At 44.4% G+C, this 24,998-nt stretch overlaps 1 protein-coding gene across 8 annotated transcripts in view; it reads left to right on the forward strand.

The window, feature by feature from the left end:
• LOC137373534 (coiled-coil domain-containing protein 158-like) overlaps nucleotides 1–24,998 on the forward strand; it is a 211,813-nt gene that overhangs the window by 95,174 nt on the left and 91,641 nt on the right. For all 8 annotated transcript variants that reach the window (XM_068038425.1, XM_068038434.1, XM_068038455.1 and 5 more), the window contains 2 exons: nucleotides 5,926–6,253; nucleotides 14,982–15,058. In XM_068038425.1, the coding sequence (XP_067894526.1) occupies nucleotides 5,926–6,253; nucleotides 14,982–15,058 (405 nt within the window). The remainder of the gene's footprint in view (nucleotides 1–5,925; nucleotides 6,254–14,981; nucleotides 15,059–24,998) is intronic.

The following is a 24,998-nucleotide window of genomic DNA, read 5'->3' on the forward strand; positions in this document are numbered from 1 at the left end:
GGACATCTATTTAAGGTTTTGGGCAAGAGATGGAGGGGGAATGTGAGGAAGAATGTTTTTATCTAGCGAGTGGTAATGAGCTGGAACTTGCTGCCTCTGAGGGTGGTGAAAGCAGAAACAATCAATGATTTCAAAAGGAGGTTGGATGGACACTTGGTGGAAATAAACTTTCAGGGCTATGTGGATCAAGCAGGGGAATGAGACTGATTGGATTGCTCTGTGGAGAGCTGGCATGGACTTGATGGGCCAAATTGCCTCCTCCTGTGCCATAAATGACTCTATTTCAGTGTGCAGGTCAATGCATTATCAACTATGTGAAATGTTTTGACTATTGCAGTTATTACCAGAAAAGCGAAACTAACCCAAAGTGGCATCCAAATTTTTCAAAGAAGAACAGTAGTTCTCCTTGTGTCAAGAACCAAAAGCAAAAAAAACTAGTCATTCATTCATTGGCTATTTTTAGGGACTTGACATGTATGAGTTGGTTGTCAGGCCTCCCTGCATAATAAGCAACAAGTAAAGGAAAAGTAATAGATTAGATTAGAGATACAGCACTGAAACAGGCCCTTCGGCCCACCGAGTCTGTGCCGAACATCAACCACCCATTTATACTAATCCTACACTAATCCCCTATTCCTACCAAACATCCCCACCTGTCCCTATATTTCCCTACCACCTACCTATACTAGTGACAATTTATAATGGCCAATTTACCTATCAACCTGCAAGTCTTTTGGCTTGTGGGAGGAAACCGGAGCACCCGGAGAAAACCCACGCAGACACAGGGAGAACTTGCAAACTCCACACAGGCAGTACCCGGAATCGAACCCGGGTCCCTGGAGCTGTGAGGCTGCAGTGCTAACCACTGCGCCACTGTGCCGCCCTTAATTAGTTGTAAATACACTTTGAAACATTCTGAAGATGTGGAAAGTTAATTATTTTTTCCTTAGCGAGTACCCAGCAGCACAGTATTGGATTTGCTTAGTATTTTAACTGCTCTGAAATAAAATACTAAGGCCAGAATTTTTATGTCCCCCCAACGAGCAGGCTGGTGGCGAGGTGGCTGAAAAATTGAGTGGGAGGCGGGGGGGTGTCATTCCTGACGCCTTCCCTCTTCTGCTGCAGTTTTACGCAGGGCAGTGGCGGCGAGAAACAGCCCGCCCACCCCAGGTCAATCAAGGCCCTTAAGTGGCCAATTAACTGCCCTTGAGGGCCTCCTCCCACCGCTGCAGGTATTTTACCCACAGCGGGTGAGTGGCAAAGGCCTCAAGAACACCGCCAGGTAAAGCCAGGCAGTCTTCTTGCGGGCTGGGGGGTGGGGCCCTTTTGATCAGGCAGCCTGTGCCCCATCGAGGGCTGCCCCCCAAAGCTCCAACCGCCCCCAACGCACAACACTCCACCACCCTCAACCAAACCCCCCTCCCTTGCCTCAAGGAGGTGGAAGTCCCGCCCAAGGCCAATTAAAGGCCTGGGGAGTGAAAAATCTCGGCTTGGCTCCCAGGCTCGGCGGAGGCGGGCTTGGTCCCGGCTTTTTGGCTGTTGGGCAGGGCCTCCCACCCAATGTTAAATTCCGGCCTAAGAGTACATAATCTTATCAGCGCTTGCCAAGAATCTTGAAACATAGGGCTGATTTTCAAACAAAGTGATGCCTGACAATGCAGCGGCCTGCTGATGTCATCAGAGTGCGCCACACTGCGCACATGCGCAGCTACGTCTTGCCAGGACTAAGTGCCGCATGCGCGGGATGACATCATCACGCAAAGCCAATGTCATCGCGTATCCGTGCCTGGTTCATCTTCGCGCATGCGTGCTAAAGCGTCATCTGATATCCAGCCCCCACACTCGGGTGGAGGAAGCGGCTGAATGGGAGACTTTGAGGCTGGAGCTCTCACCCCTCGGCAACTCGCTCCAGGCCTCGACGCTTCCTCCCCTCAGCCGCTTGCTCTAGACCTCACTGCACCCTCTCACTCCCTTAACCGATTGTTCCCCGCTCCTTGCCACCCCGTTGTCAGGCCGTTTGCTTCCCCCACCACCCCCATCCCCTCCAGACATTAGCTCTAGTCCGCACCGCTTCTCTTCTCTCAGCCACTCGCTCCTACGTCGCCCTGTCACACCTTGCTTCTTTGAGCGGCACGTGGTGACTGATCAAACATGGGAGCTAGTGGCTGAGAGGAGGGAAGCAGTATGGCCTCGAGCTAGCGGCTGGGGGGGTGGAGGGGTGGTGCAGTGGGGAGCAAGGGGCCGGACAGCGGGGTGGCAAGGAGCGGGGAACAATCGGGGGGGTGGGGGGGAGTGGGTGGGGGGAGCCGCGAGGTCTGGAGTGAGCGGCTGAGGGGGGGAAGCGAGTTGCCAAGGGGGGAGAGCGGCCCGTGGGGCAGGAGCTAGCAGCTGCGTTCGGGTAAAATCAGTCCTGGTCAGTTTTATAAATGAATCACAATAACGAATTGGCAGCACATTTTATAATCTGCCCGAATTGCGTTTCCATCGATCGGAATGCCAATTCACTATCTTCTAATGGAAATTCAATTATAAAATTTCTTTTGTATTTAATAGGATTACTGGAATATTAAATAGATCTGAGGATTACAGTTAGTATCCTATAACTACATAGTAGCATATTACTGGGCTTCCATCCAACTTAATGTAAGGTTAGTTTTCTGGAACAATCCAGCCATAAGCATTTCCTGTGATAAATTGAGCAGCGCCATCTTTAATCCTGGCAGCTGCCTGAACATCGCAGACACTGACGTTCCAGTTGAAGAGCCTGCATTTGCACAAGTGCAAGTACGGCGCCACCTAGTGGTTGCATTATCAGCAAACTCAGCCATTTTCAGAACGAGGTCAGCAACCTGCACCCGCATGATTTCCGGGTCCCGACTCCACACCTCAGCTGCGCCATTCTCGTGATGCAATCTTCAAATACTAATACCCTAATTTGGCAGAAGGCAAACTTGGTGCCCAGTTAGTGGCACCGAGCGCCTCCAGGAGGAGGAAGCTACCTGCCTGGCACCAGGGGCAAAGTCAGGCAGCAGCCATAATGTGGCCTGCCACTGCCTCGCCGAGGAGAGCAGGGAACTACTCAGAGGGCCAGCAGAATGAACACGTGAGGCAGTGGGTCCATAATAAGAAACAAATGTCCTGGGCCCAGCACAAGGTCCCTGTGAGCTGAAAAAAGTTCATCGTCAAGAAACAAAGTTAGTCCGCTGTGAGCCCGACAGCTGTGCGTTATGGTGCATTAGACTGGTTGGGCTCACTGCATTCCTCTTTGAAGATTGCGGTGCGGACCCCCCGTCCCCCTTAACGAACTCCTGAAGGAGCTTAATGGCCCCTCTGTTGGAGGCGGCCATCTTCCCTGTTCTTTCACATTTAAAATTGTGGACTGTCCTGGAGGCGACCCTTTTGGACCGTGATTTTTAAATCATATCCGCACCATAGTCTTTTCATAGTCTAAACATAAACAAAATTCAGTCCATAGTCTCTAATGAAGGTTCTTGGCTCTGGTGGGCTCTCCCCTGCCACAGAATTGAAACAGGTAGGCAAACTGGGAACTGGAATTATAGGGCAAACGCACAGTTGTAATGGTTGAGGGGTGAGGGGTGTTAATAAGTACCTCTGGTGGCCTGTCATGGTTAACCATTGTCTCCTAAAGCATGCTTAGGGAATCAGGGATAAAAGACATTTTCTGAAATTGGACACAGGCCTTCTTTTGTCCTTCTGCTTGCCCATAATAGTTTAGTAGATAGGGTTGAGCATTGTTGTACTTTTCTCACCCTTTCTTGTAAGTTTATATGAATTCTGGGCACATGATTTGGTTTCACACACCCTAAGGAGTAATGAATGGAAACACTGAAACTGACTATCTCAACCTACAGCATACTGAGGGACGCCCAGCTTAACATTTTCTACCATATGTACTTCAGTGCATACAAACTTTATAAATTCCTCCCAACCCTGTTGCATTGCCAGCACTGTGTCAAAAAGGCATGCTCCCACATACATTATGGTATTGGCCCTGCCTGAGCCTCTGGCCTTTTTGGGTGCAGTTTCTAGATCCTGTCAGAACTAGCCTCGCTATATCCAGAAGTGACCAATTTCCAGCAGTGCAAGAAACACTGATACTCATAGATTTGCCTAGCTGTTGCTTTAGGTAGCAAGAAAAAACATCCCTCAGTTGCGATGCAATCTGACACCACTCACAGCAAACCTGTGGAAAAAAAACCTGTGAGACAAGAAGCAGTACAATTGATGGACTGCTTAAAGACGGAACTAGGAAGCTATCAAGAAGTATGGGCCCCACTAACTCCCCCTATAGCTGAAGGACCTGTAAGCTGCCTTTTGGCAGAACACCACCCAAATCGTGCCCCTTTTCTCCCACAGATACCAGGACTGCCCAGCACAGAGGCCAACATGATTGTTAGCTGTATAACCTGAGCTCCCCAGGTGAGGAAGAAATCTGACCCTGTCAATTAGCAACCCCACACAAATGTGTAGCGTTGTATTGCTGTGTAGAACCATAAATTATATACTCTGTATTCTATTAATGACCTGAAAACAGGTGTATACTTGTACCGTTCAATAATAAAACAAAATAATTTGAAAATATATTTGGGGTTTCGGATAACAATAACCATATTTAAGGCTTTGTTGTAATTTTTGACATCATCTGAACTTAGAGATTGTTGCTTCAAAATACAGTATTTTCCATATAATACAACAATCGTGTGATTAAATGTGAACAATCTGAGCAGATTGTAGCTTCACGTTCCCAACCATTTGCAGCTGGCCATATTTTTTTAGGTGCCTTGTGGTGATAGAATGAATAAGCTCACTATCATGTCTGGCACTCTGATCTGGAGGGAGACAGAACTAGTTGAATTCAAGGGAACGTAAAGCAACCTTTAGCTTAAGTAAATAGTTATTTTCTTAGAAGAACTCTGTCCAATTTTCACTCATTTCTCTTGAAGGCAGTGACCCTCTGTTAGAGTGCACTTTCACCTGCCTTAGCTGCCCCTCTGGTATATTGTGCAATCAGCGTAATAGGAGGATATTTAATTGTGAGTGACAACACAGAAAAGCATATGCAGTCTTCCCCTGAAGTTTACACATGTATACAGTGGACGCCATCAGGTGTGGGAGATCTGGATGATTTTTTTTACCCTGTCCCCCATTTTATCTACTGAGGACAGTCGTACAACACTAAAGCAAGGTAGCTGTAAATCAATTAATTTGGTAGAGACCAGGGACTGCAACTGGAGGATTCCTTGTGTGTATGTGTGGCTTAGCAGCACACCAGGTTGTGTATTTTATCCAGGAAGAGAAACCTTGTTTCAAAAACATTTGTAGTCTGTCTTTTCTCCATTTTCTCCTGCTTCTTGTCTCGCAGGTTCTTTTTCCACAGGTTTGCTGTGGGTGGTGTCAGATTGCATCGCAACTGAGGGATGCTTTTTCTTGCTACCTAAAGCAACAGCTAGGCAAATCTATGAGTATCAGTGTTTCTTGCACTGCTGGAAATTGGCCACTTCTGGATATAGCGAGGCTAGTTCTGACAGGATCTAGAAACTCTTGACCCCATCTCCCTAGAGTCTCTATGCATTAACATGCTATTGCAAAGCTGAAATCCTGCTGATGCCGCGGATGATGCTGCAATATAAAAGACCACCAGATTTTGTGCAATGGTGGCGCTGTGCAAGTGTGTCGGCTATTATTTTCTGTCGTTTATCATTCATCTGTATTATTCCTACTTGCATTTTCTACTTTAATTCAAAAATTGTATTTGATTGTCCTGGATTAATTTAAATATGTTTAACCGCGAGCTGTGAAAACCTCAAAATCCTTTTCAATATACTGTAGAAAGTAACAGGCTAAGACTTAATGGAACCTTGCAATAGTGAGTGCTGAAATCAGTGGATACATGTTATATTTCAGATTGAAAGAGCGTCATGACCAAGGAGAATTGATAGGCAAACTACAAAACACAGTGCAAGACCTTGAAACAGTTAATCGTATGCAAGATGACACTGTCCGAGATGCCAATACTCACATTGAGCAACTGAGGAAAAAGGTACAAGTCTACGATACTGTGCTAAATGAAATCCGTCAAGCACTGATGCATTATGAGGAGCGCACTGGCAAGAAAATATATGAACATGAAGCTCTCCACAGCCTTCATGTCCAGAGCATGGGTGCAGCAGTGGATAAAATCCTGAAGGTCACGGATGCTGACATTTCCTACCTCAAAGGAAGACTTGGTCCAGTAAGTAATTATCAGTTTCATTTGCAGGATTTTCCCGGCTCTGGAGTGGGGGGGGTTGCCAGGAAAATAGCGGGAGCTCCATCGGGATGGCTCACCGACTCAGTCCTGCCACTGGGGAAGTTTCCCAGCAGTGGGGCTGGATCCGAAGTGCCTGCCTGCTGAACAGAGGTGGGCAGCCAATTTAAATATTTAAGGGTCATATGAGGGGGCGATTCTTTGGGCCCCCAGCATTTTGCCGGTGTCAGAGCAACCCCCCGCTGTGTGAGGAGGCCACCAGCTTCCTGGAGGTGGCCGCCCTGCAGCTGTCCAGGGTGCTACTGGAACTGGAGGCTCCCTGCCCCAAAGAGGGGGCTACGGGCAGGGAAGGCTACCCCTGCCCCCGATGGGCCATCCGGAGGGGCCTGCCTGCTTGGCCCCTTTGATTTTAAATTTTTCACACCTCTGCAAAGGCGCCCTCTCGATCTCCTACCTGCCTCAGAACTGCTCAGCTCTCCCAGTGGGATTGCCAAGACTTCAGAGCTGCTGGCCCTCTAATTGGGCCAGCAGCATCAGGAGCCCGCCCACTGTCCTTAATTGGATGGTGAGCCTGGAGGCAGCCAAATAAGAGACTGCCTCCAGTAAAATTGCTGAGCCGGTCCCGCAGTCAGCAAGTGCAGTCTCATTTGGTCCCGACATTGGGGTCCCAAAGCCCGTGGGAAAATCCTGCCTGTTGTTTTCCAAAGATTTCTGATGGAACTAGGATACTTCTAGGATACTGTTTACTCAAACACATACTCACCTGCACCTTTGATGTCTTCACCCCCAGCAAAACCTCTCCCATCTCTGTAATTTTCCCAGTATATCTCCAGTCTTTGATCCCTCAAGTCCAAGGAGTGTAGACTTGAGCTCATCTAGTGCACCACTGGTTTAGCCATCCATTACCAGATCTGACTGGAACACATCAAGCCCTATTGGGTCTCGCTTTCCTCTGACAAAACCACCCACTACACCAGGATTATCCAGGGGAGCAAAGATTACTCTGCTTTTGCTTCTCTTCACCAACCCTTTTCCCCTTCACCCTCACCTTCAACAACTAGTACGAAGAGCTCATGGAGGCCATCTGTTCAGCTGCTTCTGCTGCCTTCTTCCCCTTTGCTCTGAATGCATACCTTGGGTTTCTCTCTAATCTCCGTCTTGTTTCTCTCTAATCTCTCATCATGCCCTCCATGAGCACCTCTTGTCAATGAGACTCACCTCCTGCTCCCTTGACTCCAGTCCTTCTGAAGTGCTGATCGCCCAATATCGATGCTAGCTAATAGTGTAAATGATCCTCTCTCCTTTTGCACAGACCCCTCCCCTTCAAAATTGCTGTCATCCCCACTCCTCAAAAAACCCACTCTTTACCTGTCTGTCCTTCAAAGCAACTGCCCAAGCTTCAACAGGATGGAGGCTCATTGGCCTGAAACATTAACCTTGTTTCTCTCTCCACAGATTTTGCCAGACCTGCAGAGTATTTCCAGCACTTTCTATTTTTATGCCCCAGCTTCAATCTCCCTTTTTCCTCCAGTCCTTATTACTTTCCATATCTGTGCCTGACTTCCCTACAATTTCTTATTTGTATCTCTCCAGTCTAGTTTCTATTATTTCTCTAGTTTCTAGCCTGTCAGGATACTGAAACAACCCTCTTCAAAGTCAGAAATGACACCCTCTGTTACTGTGATCACAGTGCATTATTCCTTCTCATTCTTCTCCATGTCTCTGCAGCCAATCACACCACTGGCCACACCATCCTCTTTCAAAGCTTCTCCTCCATTATCCAACTCAGTGCAACTATGATAACTTTGTTCCACTCTTACCATTCCAATTATAGCCAGAGCATCTCCAGCAATGGATTTTTTTCCTGCCATGCAGCATTATCTCTAGACTCCTCCAAGGATTTATCCTTGGCCCACTCACCTTCCTCATAAATGCTACCTCTTAGTGATGATATCCACAGACATGAGAGCAGCCTCCACATATACACTGACAACACATATCTGTAACTCTCCAACACCTCTTCCAACTGCTTCATTATTTTTGTGATGTCCGTTTGCTTGTCTGACATGCAGTCTTAAATAAAAACATAAGATATATGAGCATGAGTAGGCCATACAACCCCTTGAGCCTGCTTTGCTATTCAATAAGATCATGGTTGATCTTCTACCTAAACTCCACTTTCCCGCACGATCCCCATATTCCTTGATTCCTTAGTGTCCAAAAATCTATTGATCTCAGTCTTGAATATACTCAATGACTGAGTATCCATAGCTCTCTGGGGTAGAGAATTCCAAAGATTCACAACCGTATGAGTGAAGAACTTTCTCCTCATATTCAGTTCTGAATGGCCGACCCCTTATTCTGAGACTATGACTCCGTGTTCTTCATACTCCAGCGGGGGGAAACAGTCTCTCAGCATCTGCCCTGTCAAGCCCTCTCAGAATTTTATACGTTTCAATGAGATCACTCCTCATTGTTCTAAACGCCAGAGAATATAGGCTCATTCTAATCAGCCTCTCCTCATAGGGCAGCCCTCTCATCCCAGGAATCAATCCAGTGAACTGCAACTTTCCCAGGTTGAACATTGTTAAGGCTTAAGCCAGCATCTTCAGCCCCTGCCATTAACTCTTTATGCTTGCCACCAAGTCCATTCCCCTTCCCAGCCACTCTCGGGCTGAACAAGACTATTTGTAATCTTGGCATCCAATTCGATCCGCTACTTGCGCCTCCAGAACATCACTTGCCTCCACCCCACCACAGCCCATCTGTTTGTACATGTTTATCACCTCCAGACTTGACTGACCAGCCTCCGTAGCCCATTCAATACTCTCTATATCCCATTCCATGCCTCAGCTCCTCAGCCCCATTGTCATTGACCTATGTTGGCTCCCGGTACCCTCACATCTTTTTTGGTCTTTCCTCCTAGTATCTCCTCTTTGTTTGATGTTCATATTTTCCTTGTGCCTATGTGAAGTGCCTTGGGATTTTCTAGACTTAATATAAATGCAAGTTATTGCAACTATTCCACATGTTACCTGGAAGCAGTCCAAGTGAAGCATGAAATAACAAACTAATACTAAGTTTGCAGTCAGAACTATTATTATCAGAAGGATCATGTAAGTACCAAACAAGGAGGTCATCTCTGTATTAGTGGATTGGAAATGTAATTTCACATCTGATCACTTTCCTCGGAAAGGGTGTATTTTTTTATATCATTTTCCAAGTTTGAAGTAATAGTCATCTTTTGATTTAATTACTTTATCACCATTTTTGTTGCTTTACCCATGTAATAGAACTAGAATTGAGTATTAGCCTTGATTCTGACATGGGAAAAGTTGCTTTTTGTATTTTTTTTTATAATGGCCTGGTATTTTGCATGCAATTTCTGGCATAGTGTTTACTGGGTATAAATTGGGTTTGGGAATCCTAGCTGACTTTTCATTACCCCTGCCTAAGTACACTGAGACAGATGTCTGTGATAAATATAGTTCCCCCACAGCAGATTCAGCTGACATTATTTACTTCAGCACATTCCATATATCATGTTTGTGACACTCCTGGTCTGTGCAACACATTGCCACATAACTATCATATTAATATCTTGTCTGTGTACAATTTGAAGTTATACAACCTTATTTTAACAAGAGTTGATGTGCATGCACTTGTGTCTGCCCCTGCATTTCTGTTTGCTGTTTTTCAATTGCTCACTGCCAACCATATGATTATTAATGTATCTTTGGCAGGGAACAGTCAAATGCTAATAGTTAGGAATTGATCAGATGCTGACTGGGACTTTCCTTATTTTGTACCATTGTTATTTTAACAGTGGTTGACAAGTAAGTATTGTCAGACTTCAGGCTTCAGCCAACTATCCTTCCTAACTTTCAATCTGGATTTTGGCCTGTCTCACTCTTCTTTTCCTGGCATTGGTCCACTTCCCACTGCAGTTGGCATCTGTATTTTCCTCGCTGGTCTTGAATTTTCCTCTTCCACCATGTTACAGTGCTATTTGAGGTTGCAGCTTCAGATCCACTGCGCAGGTGACTGGAAATTTTCATCCTTGTTTTTAAACCTCTCCACCCCTCCCTTTCTCTGCAATCTCCTCCAGCACAGACTCCTCTGAGATCTCTGTCCTCCTCCAGTTCTGGCCTCTTATGCAGATCTGATTTTCAAAACTGTGTACCCAGCTACCTAGGTCCCAAGCTCTGGAATTCCATTCCCAAATCTCTCCGCCTGTCTACTTCTCCCTCCTCCTCTAAGGCGCTCCTTAAAAGCTACTTCTTTCACCAAGACAATGGCCCAGATTTCGCAGTTAGCAACAAAGTGACAGCACTCGGCACTGACCTTGAAGAAAGCTGCCCACAGAGATCTTATGGCCTGTGTTGTGGATTTCCCCTTTCCCAACGTTAGTTTGAAGCTGGCGTCAAGTCAAGGGGCTCTCCAGGCATTCAGCAACAGTGATGTCATCAAGCAGGGTAAGCAGCCAGTCACATTATCAGTATTATCTGAGACAGCAAACCAGGAAGTAAAATCCACTGATTATCCTTCAGTTCTAGTTAAATTTTACAGGGAGTGAAATAAATGACTGGGACATACATATGGGATTAAGGTAGAAGTTGAATATTATAAAGAAACTTTTTTCAAAAAAATGTGGAATTTTTTATCATTTCACAAATATAAAATTAGCTTTTCAGGGCCAGAAAGATTTGTCATCAACAATTATGAACTGAGTGTGCCTTTAAAAATCTTTTTACACCCCATTCAATACTTTTTCAAGGGATTTTACAATGAGACTAAAAGTGTAAAAGGGAAAGTTTTGTCAGTGCAGTAATTTCTAATTGATTGCAGTCTGGGGGGTACTTCAGTGCAGCCTACAGGAAATGTAGGATCACTGACAGCAATTTCCAGATTTCCACGTGTAACTGCACATGTACAAACTCCAGACGTTGCTGTCATTTTCAGAGGAGAAATGATGGTGAATGTTGACAGTTTCGCTGTCATTACTATCGCAAAATCCGGGCCTTTATCACCTGTCCTAATGTCTCCTTATGTGGCTTGATGCTAAATTTTGTTTGATAAGGTTCCTGTGAAGTATCTTGAGATATTTCATTATGTTAAAAGCACTATATAAATGCAAGTTGTTCTCTTAAAGCTTAGTGACAACAACAACTTGCTTTTATATAGCACCTGTAACATAGTGAAACATCCCAAGGCACTTCACTGGCATGCTATAAAGCATAATATGATACAGAGCCACATAAGGTTGCTGTATTATCAGACTACTTGTTGGACATCAAGTGTTGGATGAGCAGAAATTTCCTCCAATCAAATACTGGGAAGACCGGAGTCATTGTCTTTGGTCTCCGCTGCAAACACCGGTTCCTAGCTACTGATTCCATCCCTCTCGCTGGCAACAGCCTGAGACGAAACCAGTCTGTCTGCAACCTTGGTGTCACATTTGACCCCGAGATGAGCTTCTAACCCCATATTTGTGCCATCACCTGTCCTCATATCTCCTTATGTGGCTTGATACTAAATTTTATTTGACAAGGCTCCTGTGAAGTGCTTTGAAGACATTTCATTACTTTAAAAGCACTATATAAATGCAAGTTGTTCTCTTAAAGCTTAGTGACAAAAAAGGGCAGACACTGAAAAGCTTGGTCAAAGAGGAACCTTTTAAGGAGCATCTTAAAGGAGGATAGAGAGGTAGAAAGATAGAGAAGTTTAGAGAGGGAATTCCACAGCTTAGGGCCTAGGGAGCTGAAAGCACAGCCACCAATGGTGGAGCAATTAAATTCAGGGATGCCCAAGATGCCAGAATTAAATGAGCGCAGATATCTGGAGAAGATTACAGAAACAGAGACGGGCAAGGCCATGGAGAGATTTGAAAACAGGGATGAGAATTTTAAAATTGAGGCATTGCTTCACTGGGGGTAAATGTAGGTTAGCGAGCACAGGGGTGACTGGTGAATGGACTATGTGCAAGTAAGGATACGGGCAGCAGAGTTTTGGATGACCTCACGTTTATGGAGGGTAGAATATGGGAAGCCAGCCAGGAGTGCGTTGGAATAATCAAATTTAGAGGTAACAAAGGCATGAATGAGGGTTTCTGCAGCAGATGAGATGAGACAGGATAAAGTCTGGCAATGTTACGGAGGCTGAAATAGGCGGTCTTAGTGATGGCACAAATATGGCATTAGAAGCTCATCTCAGGGTCAAATATGACACCAAGGTTGGGAACAGACTGGTTTCGTCTCAGACTGTTGCCAGCAAGAGGGATGGAATCGGTAGCTCGGGACCGGTGTTGGTACAGGGACCAAAGACAATGACTTCGGTCTTCCCAGTATTTGATTGGAGGAAGTTTCTGCTCATCCAGTACTTGATATCCGACAAGCAATCTGATACTACAGCAACAGTGGAGGAGTTGGGAGATGTGATCATGAGGTAGAGCTAGGTGTCATCAGTGTGTATGTGAAAACTGACACTATGGGCAGAACTTCGTGATGCCTTTGGAGGTGGTCACAGAGGCAAGGGGGCAAACAAAAGGGAAGGGGGTGCCGTTCCCGACGTTGCCTGGGCCCCCTGCCATTTTGTCTGAGACGGGGAAGGCCAAGGACAGCCTTCCCACCTCAGGCCAATTGAAGCCCTTAAGTGGCCAATTAATAGCCACTTAAGGGCCTCTTCTCACCTCCACTTCAATTTTGTGAAACGTGAAGGGGCCTGCCGCCATGGAGAGACACTGCCAGGTCTCCTGCCTGGCAGCCTCCTAGCAGGGTCGGAGTGGGGGTCTCTCCTATGGGAGCAATCCAGGGCTCCTGGAGGGCCACCCTGGTGCACACGCCCCTCGCCCCTTGCCCGTGGGAAGACACCCCCGCCCAGCCTTACTAACAGCCCCCACACCCTCCCCTGCCTGACTGACCCTGTTGACCCCGATCCCACTTACCTCTCTAGGGGCCTCCTTCATTCCTCGGTACTGCAGGCCTCCTGCATCACTGGCAGTGGCCACTCTTCCCAGTGGCACTGCTGGTACTGCAGAGCTGCTTGGCTTCCGATTGGCTGGCAGCTCTGGAGGCTGGAGCTCATCTCTTAAAGAGATGGCGTCCCGATGGCAGGCACTTAATTGTCCACCCGCTTTAAATAGCAATGGGGGGAATCTGACGGAGGGCCCAGATGCGTTCTCCCCCTACCTTTCCGCCCGCTGCCAGGAATAAAATTCATCCCTGTGTTTTTGGATGATGTCGCAGAGGGACAGTGTGTTGATGAGAAATAGGATGGGGCCAAGGATAGAGCCTTGGGAGATACCAGAGGGAGCTAGTGATACTCTGGGTACGATTAGATAGGTTTGAATGGAACCAGGCGAGTGCTGTCCCATCCAGCTGAATAACAGTGGAGAGGTGTTGGAGGAGGATGGTATAGTCAACCATGACGAAGGCTGCAGACAGGTCGAGAAGGACGAGGAGGGGTCGTTTATCTTTGTCGCAGTCACGTAGGACGCCATTTCTGACTTTGACAAGAGCCATTTCAGTACTGTGGCAGGCGCCGAAACCTTATTGAAGGGATTCAAACATGGAGTTCAGGGGAAGGTGGGCACGGATTTGGGAGGCGACAACACATAAAATACATGGAACTGGGTGGAGGGGGCGAAACTGAGGTAGAATAACATTGCTGCCTGCAACTGCCCCACACAGTTTACATGGTGAATGTAAATTTTTGAAGTTTCTGGTTTTAAAATGTATGTATATTTTCCCTTTTTAGGTTCGCCCTGTGCCACACATCATTCCTTGCTGAGAAAGTGTTCTACTCCCAAGCTTTATGCATCTTGCTAGAGAACACAATGTTACCTCTGGTGACCTTTTTTTAACATTGGCTTTCCTCCTCTTGCATCCTGAGTTTTAAATCCAAACACTGGAATGGAAGTCTCCTCTGTTTTCTGGTTATAAGGACCCCAAGTGAAATGAGTTTAAATAGTTCAATCTAAAGTGAGCCCACACCACAAACCTTACCAGTGTTTGTTAGTAATTGGCAAGTTCACTCAGAGGCCAAGAATGGCTGGTGAGGGGAGTGAAAAAGTGTCACACTGTTTAGGTAGGTAGTGGGCATTGTTGTGATGAATTTTGCATCTGGTTGGGCTGTGCATGAACTGAGAATTGGCAATGCTGACTGTAGAGAGTGACCTCTTCCCTAGCATCTATTCGTGCACCTTGATAAGTGCATTAGGTTTTTTAAAGTGTGTAACAAATATTATAAATTGAATAAGACAATGGAGGTGAAAGAGAGAGGCAGACTTCTAGATGGAGGGGAAGCAGAGAGAAAGAGATATTTATTTAAAAAACGAGAGAAAAAGTAGACAGTCTAAGTAGAGACAGAAGTGAGAAAGTGTAAGATCCAGAGAGAGGGATTGGAAGATAAACAAAAACAGGTAAGGAGATGAAAAGAATTATGGAGTGATAGAGAAACAAGGACAGTTCCAGAAGGAAGTGACTATTTTTATATTTTGTCAATGGGTGGAGCTACAGAAGATCTAGATTTTATTTTGAAATTAGTTACAGGAATATTCCAGCTTTCTGCAAAAAAGAAATTGCCATATATTATTGCTATATTACTACACATTATTATTTATGAGGAACAGTTCAGTATTGTTTTGTCATTGTCAGTTTGCTAGTTGAATTAGATATTTAAAAATAACATCTTGAACCATGTTGTTTGGGTTTAGATTGAAGAACAGCTGGAAAACCTGAAAACTGAATCGCAAAACAAAACTGAAGCTTTGCTTAAGCAACAAGAAGACCGGTAATTCTCTTTAATGGACTCCTATAAGTTAAATTGTAGTTATTGTTATCTTGGATTGCTGGGTGGAGGGAACGAAACTGAGGTAGAACAACATTGCTGCTTGAAACTTCCCCATACAGTTTACATGGTGAATGTAAATTTTTGAAATTTCTGGTTTTAAAATGTATGTATATTTTCCTTTTTTAGGTTCAACCTGTGCCCCACATCATTCCTTGCTGAGAAAATGTTCTACTCCCAAGCTTTATGCATCTTGCTATAGAACTCAATGTTACCTCTGGTGACCTTTTTTAAACCCCCTCTTCCTTTCTTTGGGGGATGGTCTAACCTTGGTTCAACATATCCCATGTACCACGTGTGGGAAATTTCAGGTGCAAACATACACTGTACATTGGAATATTGAAATGCTGTGCCATTATAATCTTAGCAATTGTTAAAAATTCCAGCTTGCTTTATTATTAGTTCATTATTATGATCAGTGCTTCAAAAACACAGATATTAATTGTAAAGGAATGTAATGCCTTAAATTCAGTATCCAACTTTAATTTCATTACCATTTAATACATTTCTTTCCTGACAATTTTCTTTCTTCTGATCGTGGAAGTGTTGACTACGCGCTCTGGTAATGGGCTTCCTCCAGTCTGTTTCCTAAGTAGCTATTCCTCATGTATGGTCCTAGACACTGAATGTCAGTAGGCTATTCAGATATACCAGTGAGGGCATTGCTGTCAAGTCTAATCCTATCCTCACCGGACATCCCGAGTGGTACACTTCCAGCAGGAGTTGCTGCACAACAATCAGGAGTGGAAAGTTTGGCTGGTTTCTCCCTCTGTTACCAGAGTACTGAGGGTAAATGCCCTGACTGAGATCAGTTAACACAGCACAGATTGGAAGTTGAGTCTGGGTCTGTATGGTGTAACTACTGAATGCTGTTACAACCCGGTGAGAAAGGTGTTTAGGGGTCCCTCTCAGCCTTCACCTGCACTTATCATAACAGGGTTTAATTTTAAACATACTGTGTTTTTAGCTGCCCCTTGGTAAATCCTTGTTCACCACTTTCCAATTATAAGGCAAAGAAACCAGCATAAACAGGCTTTCTTAGGTTTAAAGAAAAGTTGAAATTTATTAAATTTAAACTCTAATTCAGTTAACGCCTACGGATACATGACGCGCCCACGCTAGCATGCATAAGCGATACACACATGTAAATAGAGACAGAAAAGAGCAGAAGAAAAATAAAGTGGAAGAGTATGAGGCAATATCTGAAAAGTTGTTGTTACGGTTCTTCGAGCTCACTATAGTCCTTGATTGCAGGTAAATATTGCTTTTTGTTGGACCCCAGTATTCTTCTTAGACCTTGTTCGCTGTAGGAGACTTTTCTCTCTTGGGATTCATGTGTCTTCAGTGCATTCAGAGGCTTGTGAGAAAGAGATGGGGAGCAGACAGGAGAGAGATCTTCTCATTCCAGGAGCAAACGGACACTCTCAGTTCAAACTGTTTGTACAATTCAGAAAACCCCAAGTTGCCAAGCAGGTTAGTCATGTGAATAACTGGTCTGACCACGTCTTGGCTCTGTGGATTGTATCATCTTGGCAGGGCCTGGAATGCTCCTCTTACACACAATACCTGGTGATCAAGGTTGAATATGTCAGGAAATGGTCCTTTGTCCTTCCAATCACCGTCTGTTAATGTGCAAATGCCTTTTCCAGCCACGGCTGATCTGTTTATCAAGTCCTTCTTTCACTCCAGTAACAGTTTAAAATCAATGTTCATGAGAAAATTAATGTGCCTCATTCTTGGCAGGTAGGTGGCCTAGCATGACCATGCTTACATAAGCTGAGCTATCGGGAAAGCCATGTTAGCTATTTTTATTACTTTGGTAGCTAGAGGCTCATAATAATGCATTAAACAGACTTTAAAAAATAAGGAGACAGTCTCTAGCATCTCACCTTACTCTCCATTGTAACCTTTCATCTGTGGTTCTGTGGTTTCTCTATCAAAACTAGTTGAGTCAGTGCTGCTCTGAACTCTCTTGTTCCTCTTAAGTTTCAAATACACCAAATTATAAACAAAATACTGCAGATGCTGGAAATCTGAAATAAAAACAGAAAATGTTGGAAATATTCAGTAGGCCAGGTATCATCTGTGTCGAGAGAAACAGAGTTAACCTGTTGGTGACCTTTCATCAGAACTGAGTATTTCCAGCATTTTCTGTTTTTACACCAAATTATATGTTCTTTTACCTCCCTACATCCTCAGTGTTTTGAAATAAGATTTGTTGCACCAACTCCTATTCAAACTTATTGTTTCCCAGGAACCTCTGACTTGTGGAACTCCTCACCCATTCTCGGTCTTTCCTTCCTCTTCCAATTTTCTGAATTATAAAATCCCAGTTTAGTGTAACCAAATTACTGCTTCCTAATTTACCTCCTCTTTCATTTAACCAATGCAATCTGTACACTATGGACTTTTACCAGAATGATTTCTCATCTATAAATCAAATAGCAATGATTGCCAAGATCTTAAACTAGATTATTAACAGGAAAAGACAGGCTAGATAAAGATAAACTATTTCCACTGGTTGGAGATTCTAAAACTAGGGAGCATAGTCTAAAAATTAGGAGCAAACCATTCAGGAGCGATGTTAGGAAGCATCTCTTCACGCAAAGGGTGGTAGAGGTTTGGAACTCCCACAAACAGCAGTTGAAGCTAGAACAGTTGTTAATTTTAAATCTGAGATAGATAGATTTTTGTTAAGCAAAGATATTAAGGGATATGGGCCAAAGGCAGGTATATGGAGTTAGACCGCGGATATGCCATGATCTCATTGAATGGCGGGACAGGCTCAAGGGGCTGAATGGTCTACTCCTGTTCCTATCTTCCTATGTTCCTATGATTACTGAAGGCTGCTTTCAATTCCAATACAAATTCCAAATTGGCTGTTAAAAGTTTAATAAACCTAGTGGGGTGCTGCAAGGATCAGTTCTCAGGCCTCAGCTATTTACAATCAATATTAATGACTTGGATAAATGGACTAAGATTAATGTATCCAAGTTTGCTGACCATACAAAGCTAGGTAGGACAGTAATATAAAAGCAAAATACTGCGGATGCTGGAAATCTGAAATAAAAACAAGAAATGCTGGAATCACTCAGCAGGTCTGGCAGCATCTGTGGAAAGAGAAGCAGAGTTAACGTTTCGGGTCAGTGACCCTTCTTCGGAACTGACAAATATTAGAAAACTCACAGATTATAAGCAAGTGAGGTGGGGGTGGGGCAAGAGATAACAAAGGAGAAGGTGTAGATTGGACCAGGCCACATAGCTGACCAAAAGGTCACGGAGCAAAGGCAAACAATATGTTAATGGTGTGTTGAAAGACAAAGCATTAGTACAGATTAGGTGTTAATGCACTGAATATTGAACAGCAGCAAGTGCAAACCTGAAAAAAACAGTGGGTAAGCAAACTGAACAAACTAAGATGAAATGAAATAAATGCAAAAAAAATTGTAAAAAAGAATGTAAAAAAAAAAGAAAAAATAACTAAAAATGAAAGTAAAATGGGGGCCTGTTATGCTCTGAAATTATTGAACTCAATGTTCAGTCCAGAAGGCTGTAGTGTGCCTAATCGGTAGATGAGATGCTGTTCCTCGAGCTTGCGTTGATGTTCACTGGAACACTGCAGCAATCCCAGGACAGAGATGTGAGCATGAGAGCAGGGGGGAGTGTTGAAATGGCAAGCAACCGGAAGCTCAGGGTCCTACTTGCGGACTGAGCGGAGATGTTCCGCAAAGCGGTCACCCAGTCTGCGCTTGGTCTCCCCAATGTAGAGGAGAATGGACCTATACTCTCAAAAGTTTAGAAGAATGAGAGGTGATTTCATTGAAACATAAAGGGCGTGATATTCAATAACCCCTATTTTCGGGTATGGGGCCACAGGTCATGGCATGCCCTCGCCCATTGGAAACAGGATGGTAAGGCAGAAAATTAGTTTACCCACCTCATTTTCATTACTGTGGCATGGAAGGTGCGGCTTCCGTGTAGCCCTGGTGTTCATTTCAGTGCAGGAACCTCTACATACTTTAAGGGGCCGAGTAATGTTCGGTAGAAAGCACATGTTCCAGGCAGCCTCCTCTAAAGGCACAGTCTCTATAAAAGGGAGCCTGCAGCAATGTACTGCATGCTGTTGGATAGTTGTTTTTCACAGCTCACGGAGAAGCCATGTTATAGCAAGAGGAGAGGCCTCCCAGATTCAGCTACGCCAACTTATACACGTTATTCCGACAGATTGAAGCCAGGAAATGAAGCCATGTTACTGGTGGGTGGGAGGCAAGAAGCCCTGCAGTCTGACTCTGAGAAGAGAATGGGAGCAGGCGGCAAAGGTTGTCAATGTCCAGAACATGACACTGCCAAGCTGGCAGGTAAAGTTTAATGACCTCACCTGAGTGGCCACGATGAGTGAAATGCATCAGCACACCGCCCCTCCTACCCACTACAACACACACCTCTCGCACTGCTCAATGCATTGCACTCCCAACACTCACCCAGTACCATACGCTGATATTCAGGACTCACCTCTAACATCCTGACCCTGCACATCACCCACACACACCTTTGAAGCATAGCAGCCGCACACACCACTCACTGCTTCCACATACTTCCAGCTATGCAGTTGTGGCAGACATCACCCAAACACAATAACTCACAGTCAATGACATTCTATCATCCCTCTTGCAGGAGAAGACGTCACACCCATAGGAACGAAAGCCAGAGAACTGGAGGAAGATCAGGGTGTATGCATCCCTCAGCACCCTGGAGGAAATGGCCCTTCAAATCATGGGCAGCAGTGCCACAGAACCAGTGGCATCCGGTGCGGAGGAGGCCATTCTGGATGGTAGTAAGTTGCTGTTGTATCTACTTCATCCTGAAAGGTGCCATGAAATGGAAATTGCAGATGAAGTGACCGTGAACCTCCTGATTTCCTCCCCTTGGCAGGCAGACAAGATAGTCTGCAGTCACTGTCAAGGAGCATGGAAGAGTCTAGATCCGATGTGGCACAGGGCATCATGGAGAGCTTGAAGACCATGCTTTGAAACAGAAACCTATGGAAGTGTGGGCACCTTCCTGGCAGCACTGCCAAACCAATCCATGATGGAGTTTCTGCTGGCCTGTGTCTGAGCTTCGAATGCAACACTGGCAATGTCCCGCTGGTGTTATCACTGCTGGAGTGGAAGCTCAGAGGTCATGAGATCGTTGGCATGCAGGCTCAGGCTACTGCCATCCAAACACAAGACAGCTGTCATCGTGGATGTCAGTGCTCGACAGGGCATGCAGGTTCTCACAGCAGACTGACAAACTTTTGTTTGATATCCATTCAAGGTATGTGGGCATGCTGGCAAAGTCAGCATTTATTATCTGTACCTAATTGCCCTTGAGAAAGTGGTGATGAGCTGCCATCTTCAACTGCTGCAATCCAAGTGGTGTAGTTACACTCACAGTGCTGTAGGGAGGGAGTTCCAGGATTTTGACCCAGCGACAATGAAGGAACGATGATATGGTTCCAAATCATGATGATATGTGACTTGGAGGGAAACCTGCAGGTGGTGGTGTTCCCATGCCAGCTACCCTTGTCCTTCTAGATGGTAGAGGATGCGGGTTTGGAAGGTGCTGTCAAAGAAACCTTGAAGAGTTACTGCAGTGCACCTTAGAGATGGGCAATAAATGCTGCTCTTGCCAGCAATGCCCACATCCCGTCAAAGAATTAAAAAAAGCCTGTGTCAGCATCACTTGGTTTATTTCTTGGCGAATTTTAAATATATTGTATGGACTCTTTGTGGATATTCCAGCAGTGTTTAATTCTTCCTTATTTATTGAATCTCTATATACAAATGAACAGTTATCGAATTGGGGAAATTACAGGGCACTGTTTCTTTAAGAATCTGTGTTCTTGCAGTAACGTGTGCCATGTGAATGTGCCAGCTACACTTTATGCAAGATCTACTGAATTCACACCTTGTTTCCAGTTTTTGTTGTCTTTGGCACCAGCCCTATTAGTCCACACCAGAGAGAAAACTGTCTTCAAACTTGCTGTCTGCTTGGTTATTTCTTACAGTTTCACTAATTTCAGCAAGTACATTTAAATAAATTCTTGTAAGTGTTTTTGTCTAGTTTAGTATGTGATATTGATTCTCTATTCCAGAGAACGATGTTTAGATTCTTAAGTCAAAGGTGTGTGTCATTAAATGTGACATCTATTGACCATTGTGACTACATCAAAGTTGCTGATAGCATTTGACATCAACACTAGCCAATAATGACACCCACAAATGTTGCCTACATTGCTTTTGTACATCGCACAGTACTAAGCTTATTTCAAGACTTCTAGTGAACTTGCAAGGAAAGGCTGAAATAGTGGAAAATGAACCTAGAAGAAAGAATGGTATTGGGGATCCTGTGCACTTGGCCCACCTCCCCTACCTCAGACAAAACCTTCTGTGCTGGAGTAGCCCGAAGCAAGCCCAACAAAATGCAACAAAGCCAACTTTAATCTCAGGAGTACAGTCATCAGTGGTTGTCGGATGAGGATCCCTTCCTGAAAGCCTTTTTCAAAGGCAACTTCCCACCTTGTCGGTCTATGGTTATGGCCCTGATTTATGAGAAGGAATGATGGGAATGGAGAGGAAGGATATTGCTTTTAATAATGAGTTGTTCAACATACCTCCATATCAACAGCCCCTGACTGATGCTTACTTGTCTTATTTACCTTGATACCTGACCCAGCTGAGAAAATGGGTACTTACTGCCTTTTGGATATACCCAAGGGTTTGATGAATTATTAGGATAAATGATACTTTAGATAGCCATTGGGTTTAGGCAAATACAAATCAAATATTCGAGTAGTTGAGAAATATTATGCTCACAGTATAATCATACTTGATTTTGCTCTGCTTACATTATGAATTCTGCCAATGGCAGGGGACTAGATATCATGCACTAGAGGGTAATTTAGAGATTTCCCTTTCACCTTCTCCATGCTGAATTCCACCAACACAGTGTAGGAGGCTTTATCGCCATATTCCTCAGCAATAATTTAAAAAATGAGTACGAGTAGATCTTTTGTACCTGCTGATGACCAACTTTGATATCCCAAGTTCGGCAATCCAAGACTCCTGGGCAGTCTGCCTTGCTCACACAGCCAATATAATGAGGTTCTACTCATGCACAAAATATTTAATCCTATTCCCAGTAGCAGATCTTACAGTATTGAGGGAAGCAGTGACAGGGGCGGCACAGTGGCGCAGTGGTTAGCGCCGCAGCCTCACAGCTCCAGGGACCCGGGTTCAATTCTGGGTACTGTCTGTGTGGAGTTTGCAAGTTCTCCCTGTGTCTGCGTGGGTTTCCTCCGGGTGCTCCGGTTTCCTCCCACTGCCAAAAGACTTGCAGGTGATAGGTAAATTGGCTGTTACAAATTGCCCCTAGTGTAGATAGGTGGTAGGGCATATGGGATTACTATAGGGTTAGTATAAATGGGTGGTTGTTGGTCGGCACAGACTCGGTGGGCCGAAGGGCCTGTTTCAGTGCTGTATCTCTAAAAAAAAACAAAGTCACTAATGGGGTATGGCAGTGTGAGTACCAGCTGACAAAATCCACCTTGTTTGGTTAGTGCTGGTGTCCTTATCTGGTGAGCTTGAACCTCCTAAGTATTGAGGACTTCTTTGTTTTGTTTAGATTAAAGATAAATGTTGAGTCGCACAATTGAGCTGTCCCTGGGATTACATTTCGTGAAACCGTTCAGTATCTCCAACTTCTCATAAAAGAAATTCTCCTGTCAAGAGAGTCTGGAAGATTCATCTGACTTTTATTGGGGCGTCCTGAAATTTGTAAGCATACCTGCCCATGGAGCAAGATACCCTGAGCTGCATCACCCACCACCACCACCAATGAGGTCATCAATTGTGGATTGTTGCAGTAGCTTAGCAGTCTGTGCAATAGCAACATAGCAAACCAGCTATCTCTGACAATGGCATGAGGTTAGTTAACATCATCATTAATTTGAGCCAGTTGGTAAATAAATTTAACTCATTTTGAGAGTGACATGGGCACATATAGTTTTAGCATAGGAACCCCAATTTTTAAATGATTTCTTTTTTTCCATATCCTTTTGAAGAAACCCTCAGAGTTCGGGGGCTAGATTTCTTGGGACAGTCAACCTGTTACCATGGAAGTTTTGACTTCAGAGGTAAAGAAAGATTGGTTGTTTTTCAGACTGTAGTGAAGTGTGCATTTGTATCACACAGGGGTTGTTGTTGGGACCACTGTTCTTTTTGATATATATTAATGACCTGGATTTGGGTATAGATAACATCATTTCAAAGTTTGCAGATGACACAAAATGTAGTAATATAGTAAACAGTGAGGACGATATTAACAGACTTCAGGAGGATATCGACAGACCTTTGTAATGGGCTGACACATGGCAGGTGAAATTTAATGCAGAGGTGTATGAAATGATTCATTTTGGTAGGAAGAATGAGGAGAGGCATTATAAATTGGGTGGCACAATTAATAGGAGCCATAGGAACATTGATACCTGCAGGTGTACATACACAAGTCTTTGAAGGTGGCGGACAAGTTGGGAAGGCTGTTTAAAAAGGCATGTAAGAAAGCAACAAAGTTATGCTAAATCTTTCCGCAGCCTCACAGCTCCAGCGACCCGGGTTCAATTCTGGGTACTGCCTGTGTGGAGTTTGCAAGTTCTCCCTGTGTCTGCGTGGGTTTTCTCCGGGTGCTCCAGTTTCCTCCCACAAGCCTGAAGACTTGCAGGTTGGTAGGTAAATTGGCCATTATAAATTGCCCCTAGTATAGGTAGGTGGTAGGGAAATATATAGGGACAGGTGGGGATGTGGTAGGAATATGGGATTAGTGTAGGATTAGTATAAATGGGTGGTTAATGGTCGGCACAGACTCGGTGGGCCAAAGGGCCTGTTTCAGTGCTGTATCTCTAAACTAAACTAAACACTGGTTAGGTCTCCAGATGGAGTACTGTGACCAATTAGGAAGGATGTAAGTGCCTTAGAGAGGGTGGAGAGGAGATTAATTAGAATGGTACCAGGTATGAAATACTTCAGTTATGTGGAGGGACTAAATAAACTCCTTAGAGGAGAAAAGATTAGGAAATTTGATAGAGGTGTTCAAAATCATGAAGAGTTTTGATAGAATAAATAAGGAGAAACTGTTTCCTGTGGCAGAAGGGTTGGTACCCACAGATTTAAGGTAATTAGCAAAAGAACCAGGGATGATTTGACGAAAAATTATTTTGCACAAGTTGTTACATTATGCCTGAAAGGCTATTGGAAGCAGATTCAAAAATAACTTTCAACAAGGAATTGGATAAATACTTGAAGAGGAAATATTTGCGGGACTATGGGGAAAGAACAAGGGTGTGGGACTAATTAAATAGCTCTTTCAAAGAGCCAGCACAGGCATTATGGGCCAAATGGCCACCTCCTATGCTGTATCATTCTATGATTCAATGAATGTTCATCTGTCTTAAACAAAAGAGATGTCTTCTTTGGGCCTGGAAAATTGCAGGATTTATTCTCATTTGTTGTCGCCAAAATGACTAGCGTTCTCTGAAATGCATTTGATGTACGATCTTAGATAATTTTATCCTCAAGGAGAAGTTCAAAATAGTGATGCTATCTCAGATTATTTAGGGAATAGACTCCTGGCATCTATCAACCTTAAAGATCCATACTTGATAATCAAGATAAGTATGCTTCATCGAAAGTGCAGCACCTAAGGCTCAAAGCAAATATCAATATAATATTCTCCCATTCAGTCTGATGCCAGTATTTCCAAAGTGCTTGTGTTTCATATCTGTAGCTGCTTAGAAACTTGAGTCATCTCCACTCCTTTTCAAAACTCTCAAAGACTATATTCATGG

The sequence above is a fragment of the Heterodontus francisci genome, chromosome 1 (genome assembly GCF_036365525.1).
Source record: "Heterodontus francisci isolate sHetFra1 chromosome 1, sHetFra1.hap1, whole genome shotgun sequence".
NCBI classification, from domain to species: domain Eukaryota; kingdom Metazoa; phylum Chordata; class Chondrichthyes; order Heterodontiformes; family Heterodontidae; genus Heterodontus; species Heterodontus francisci.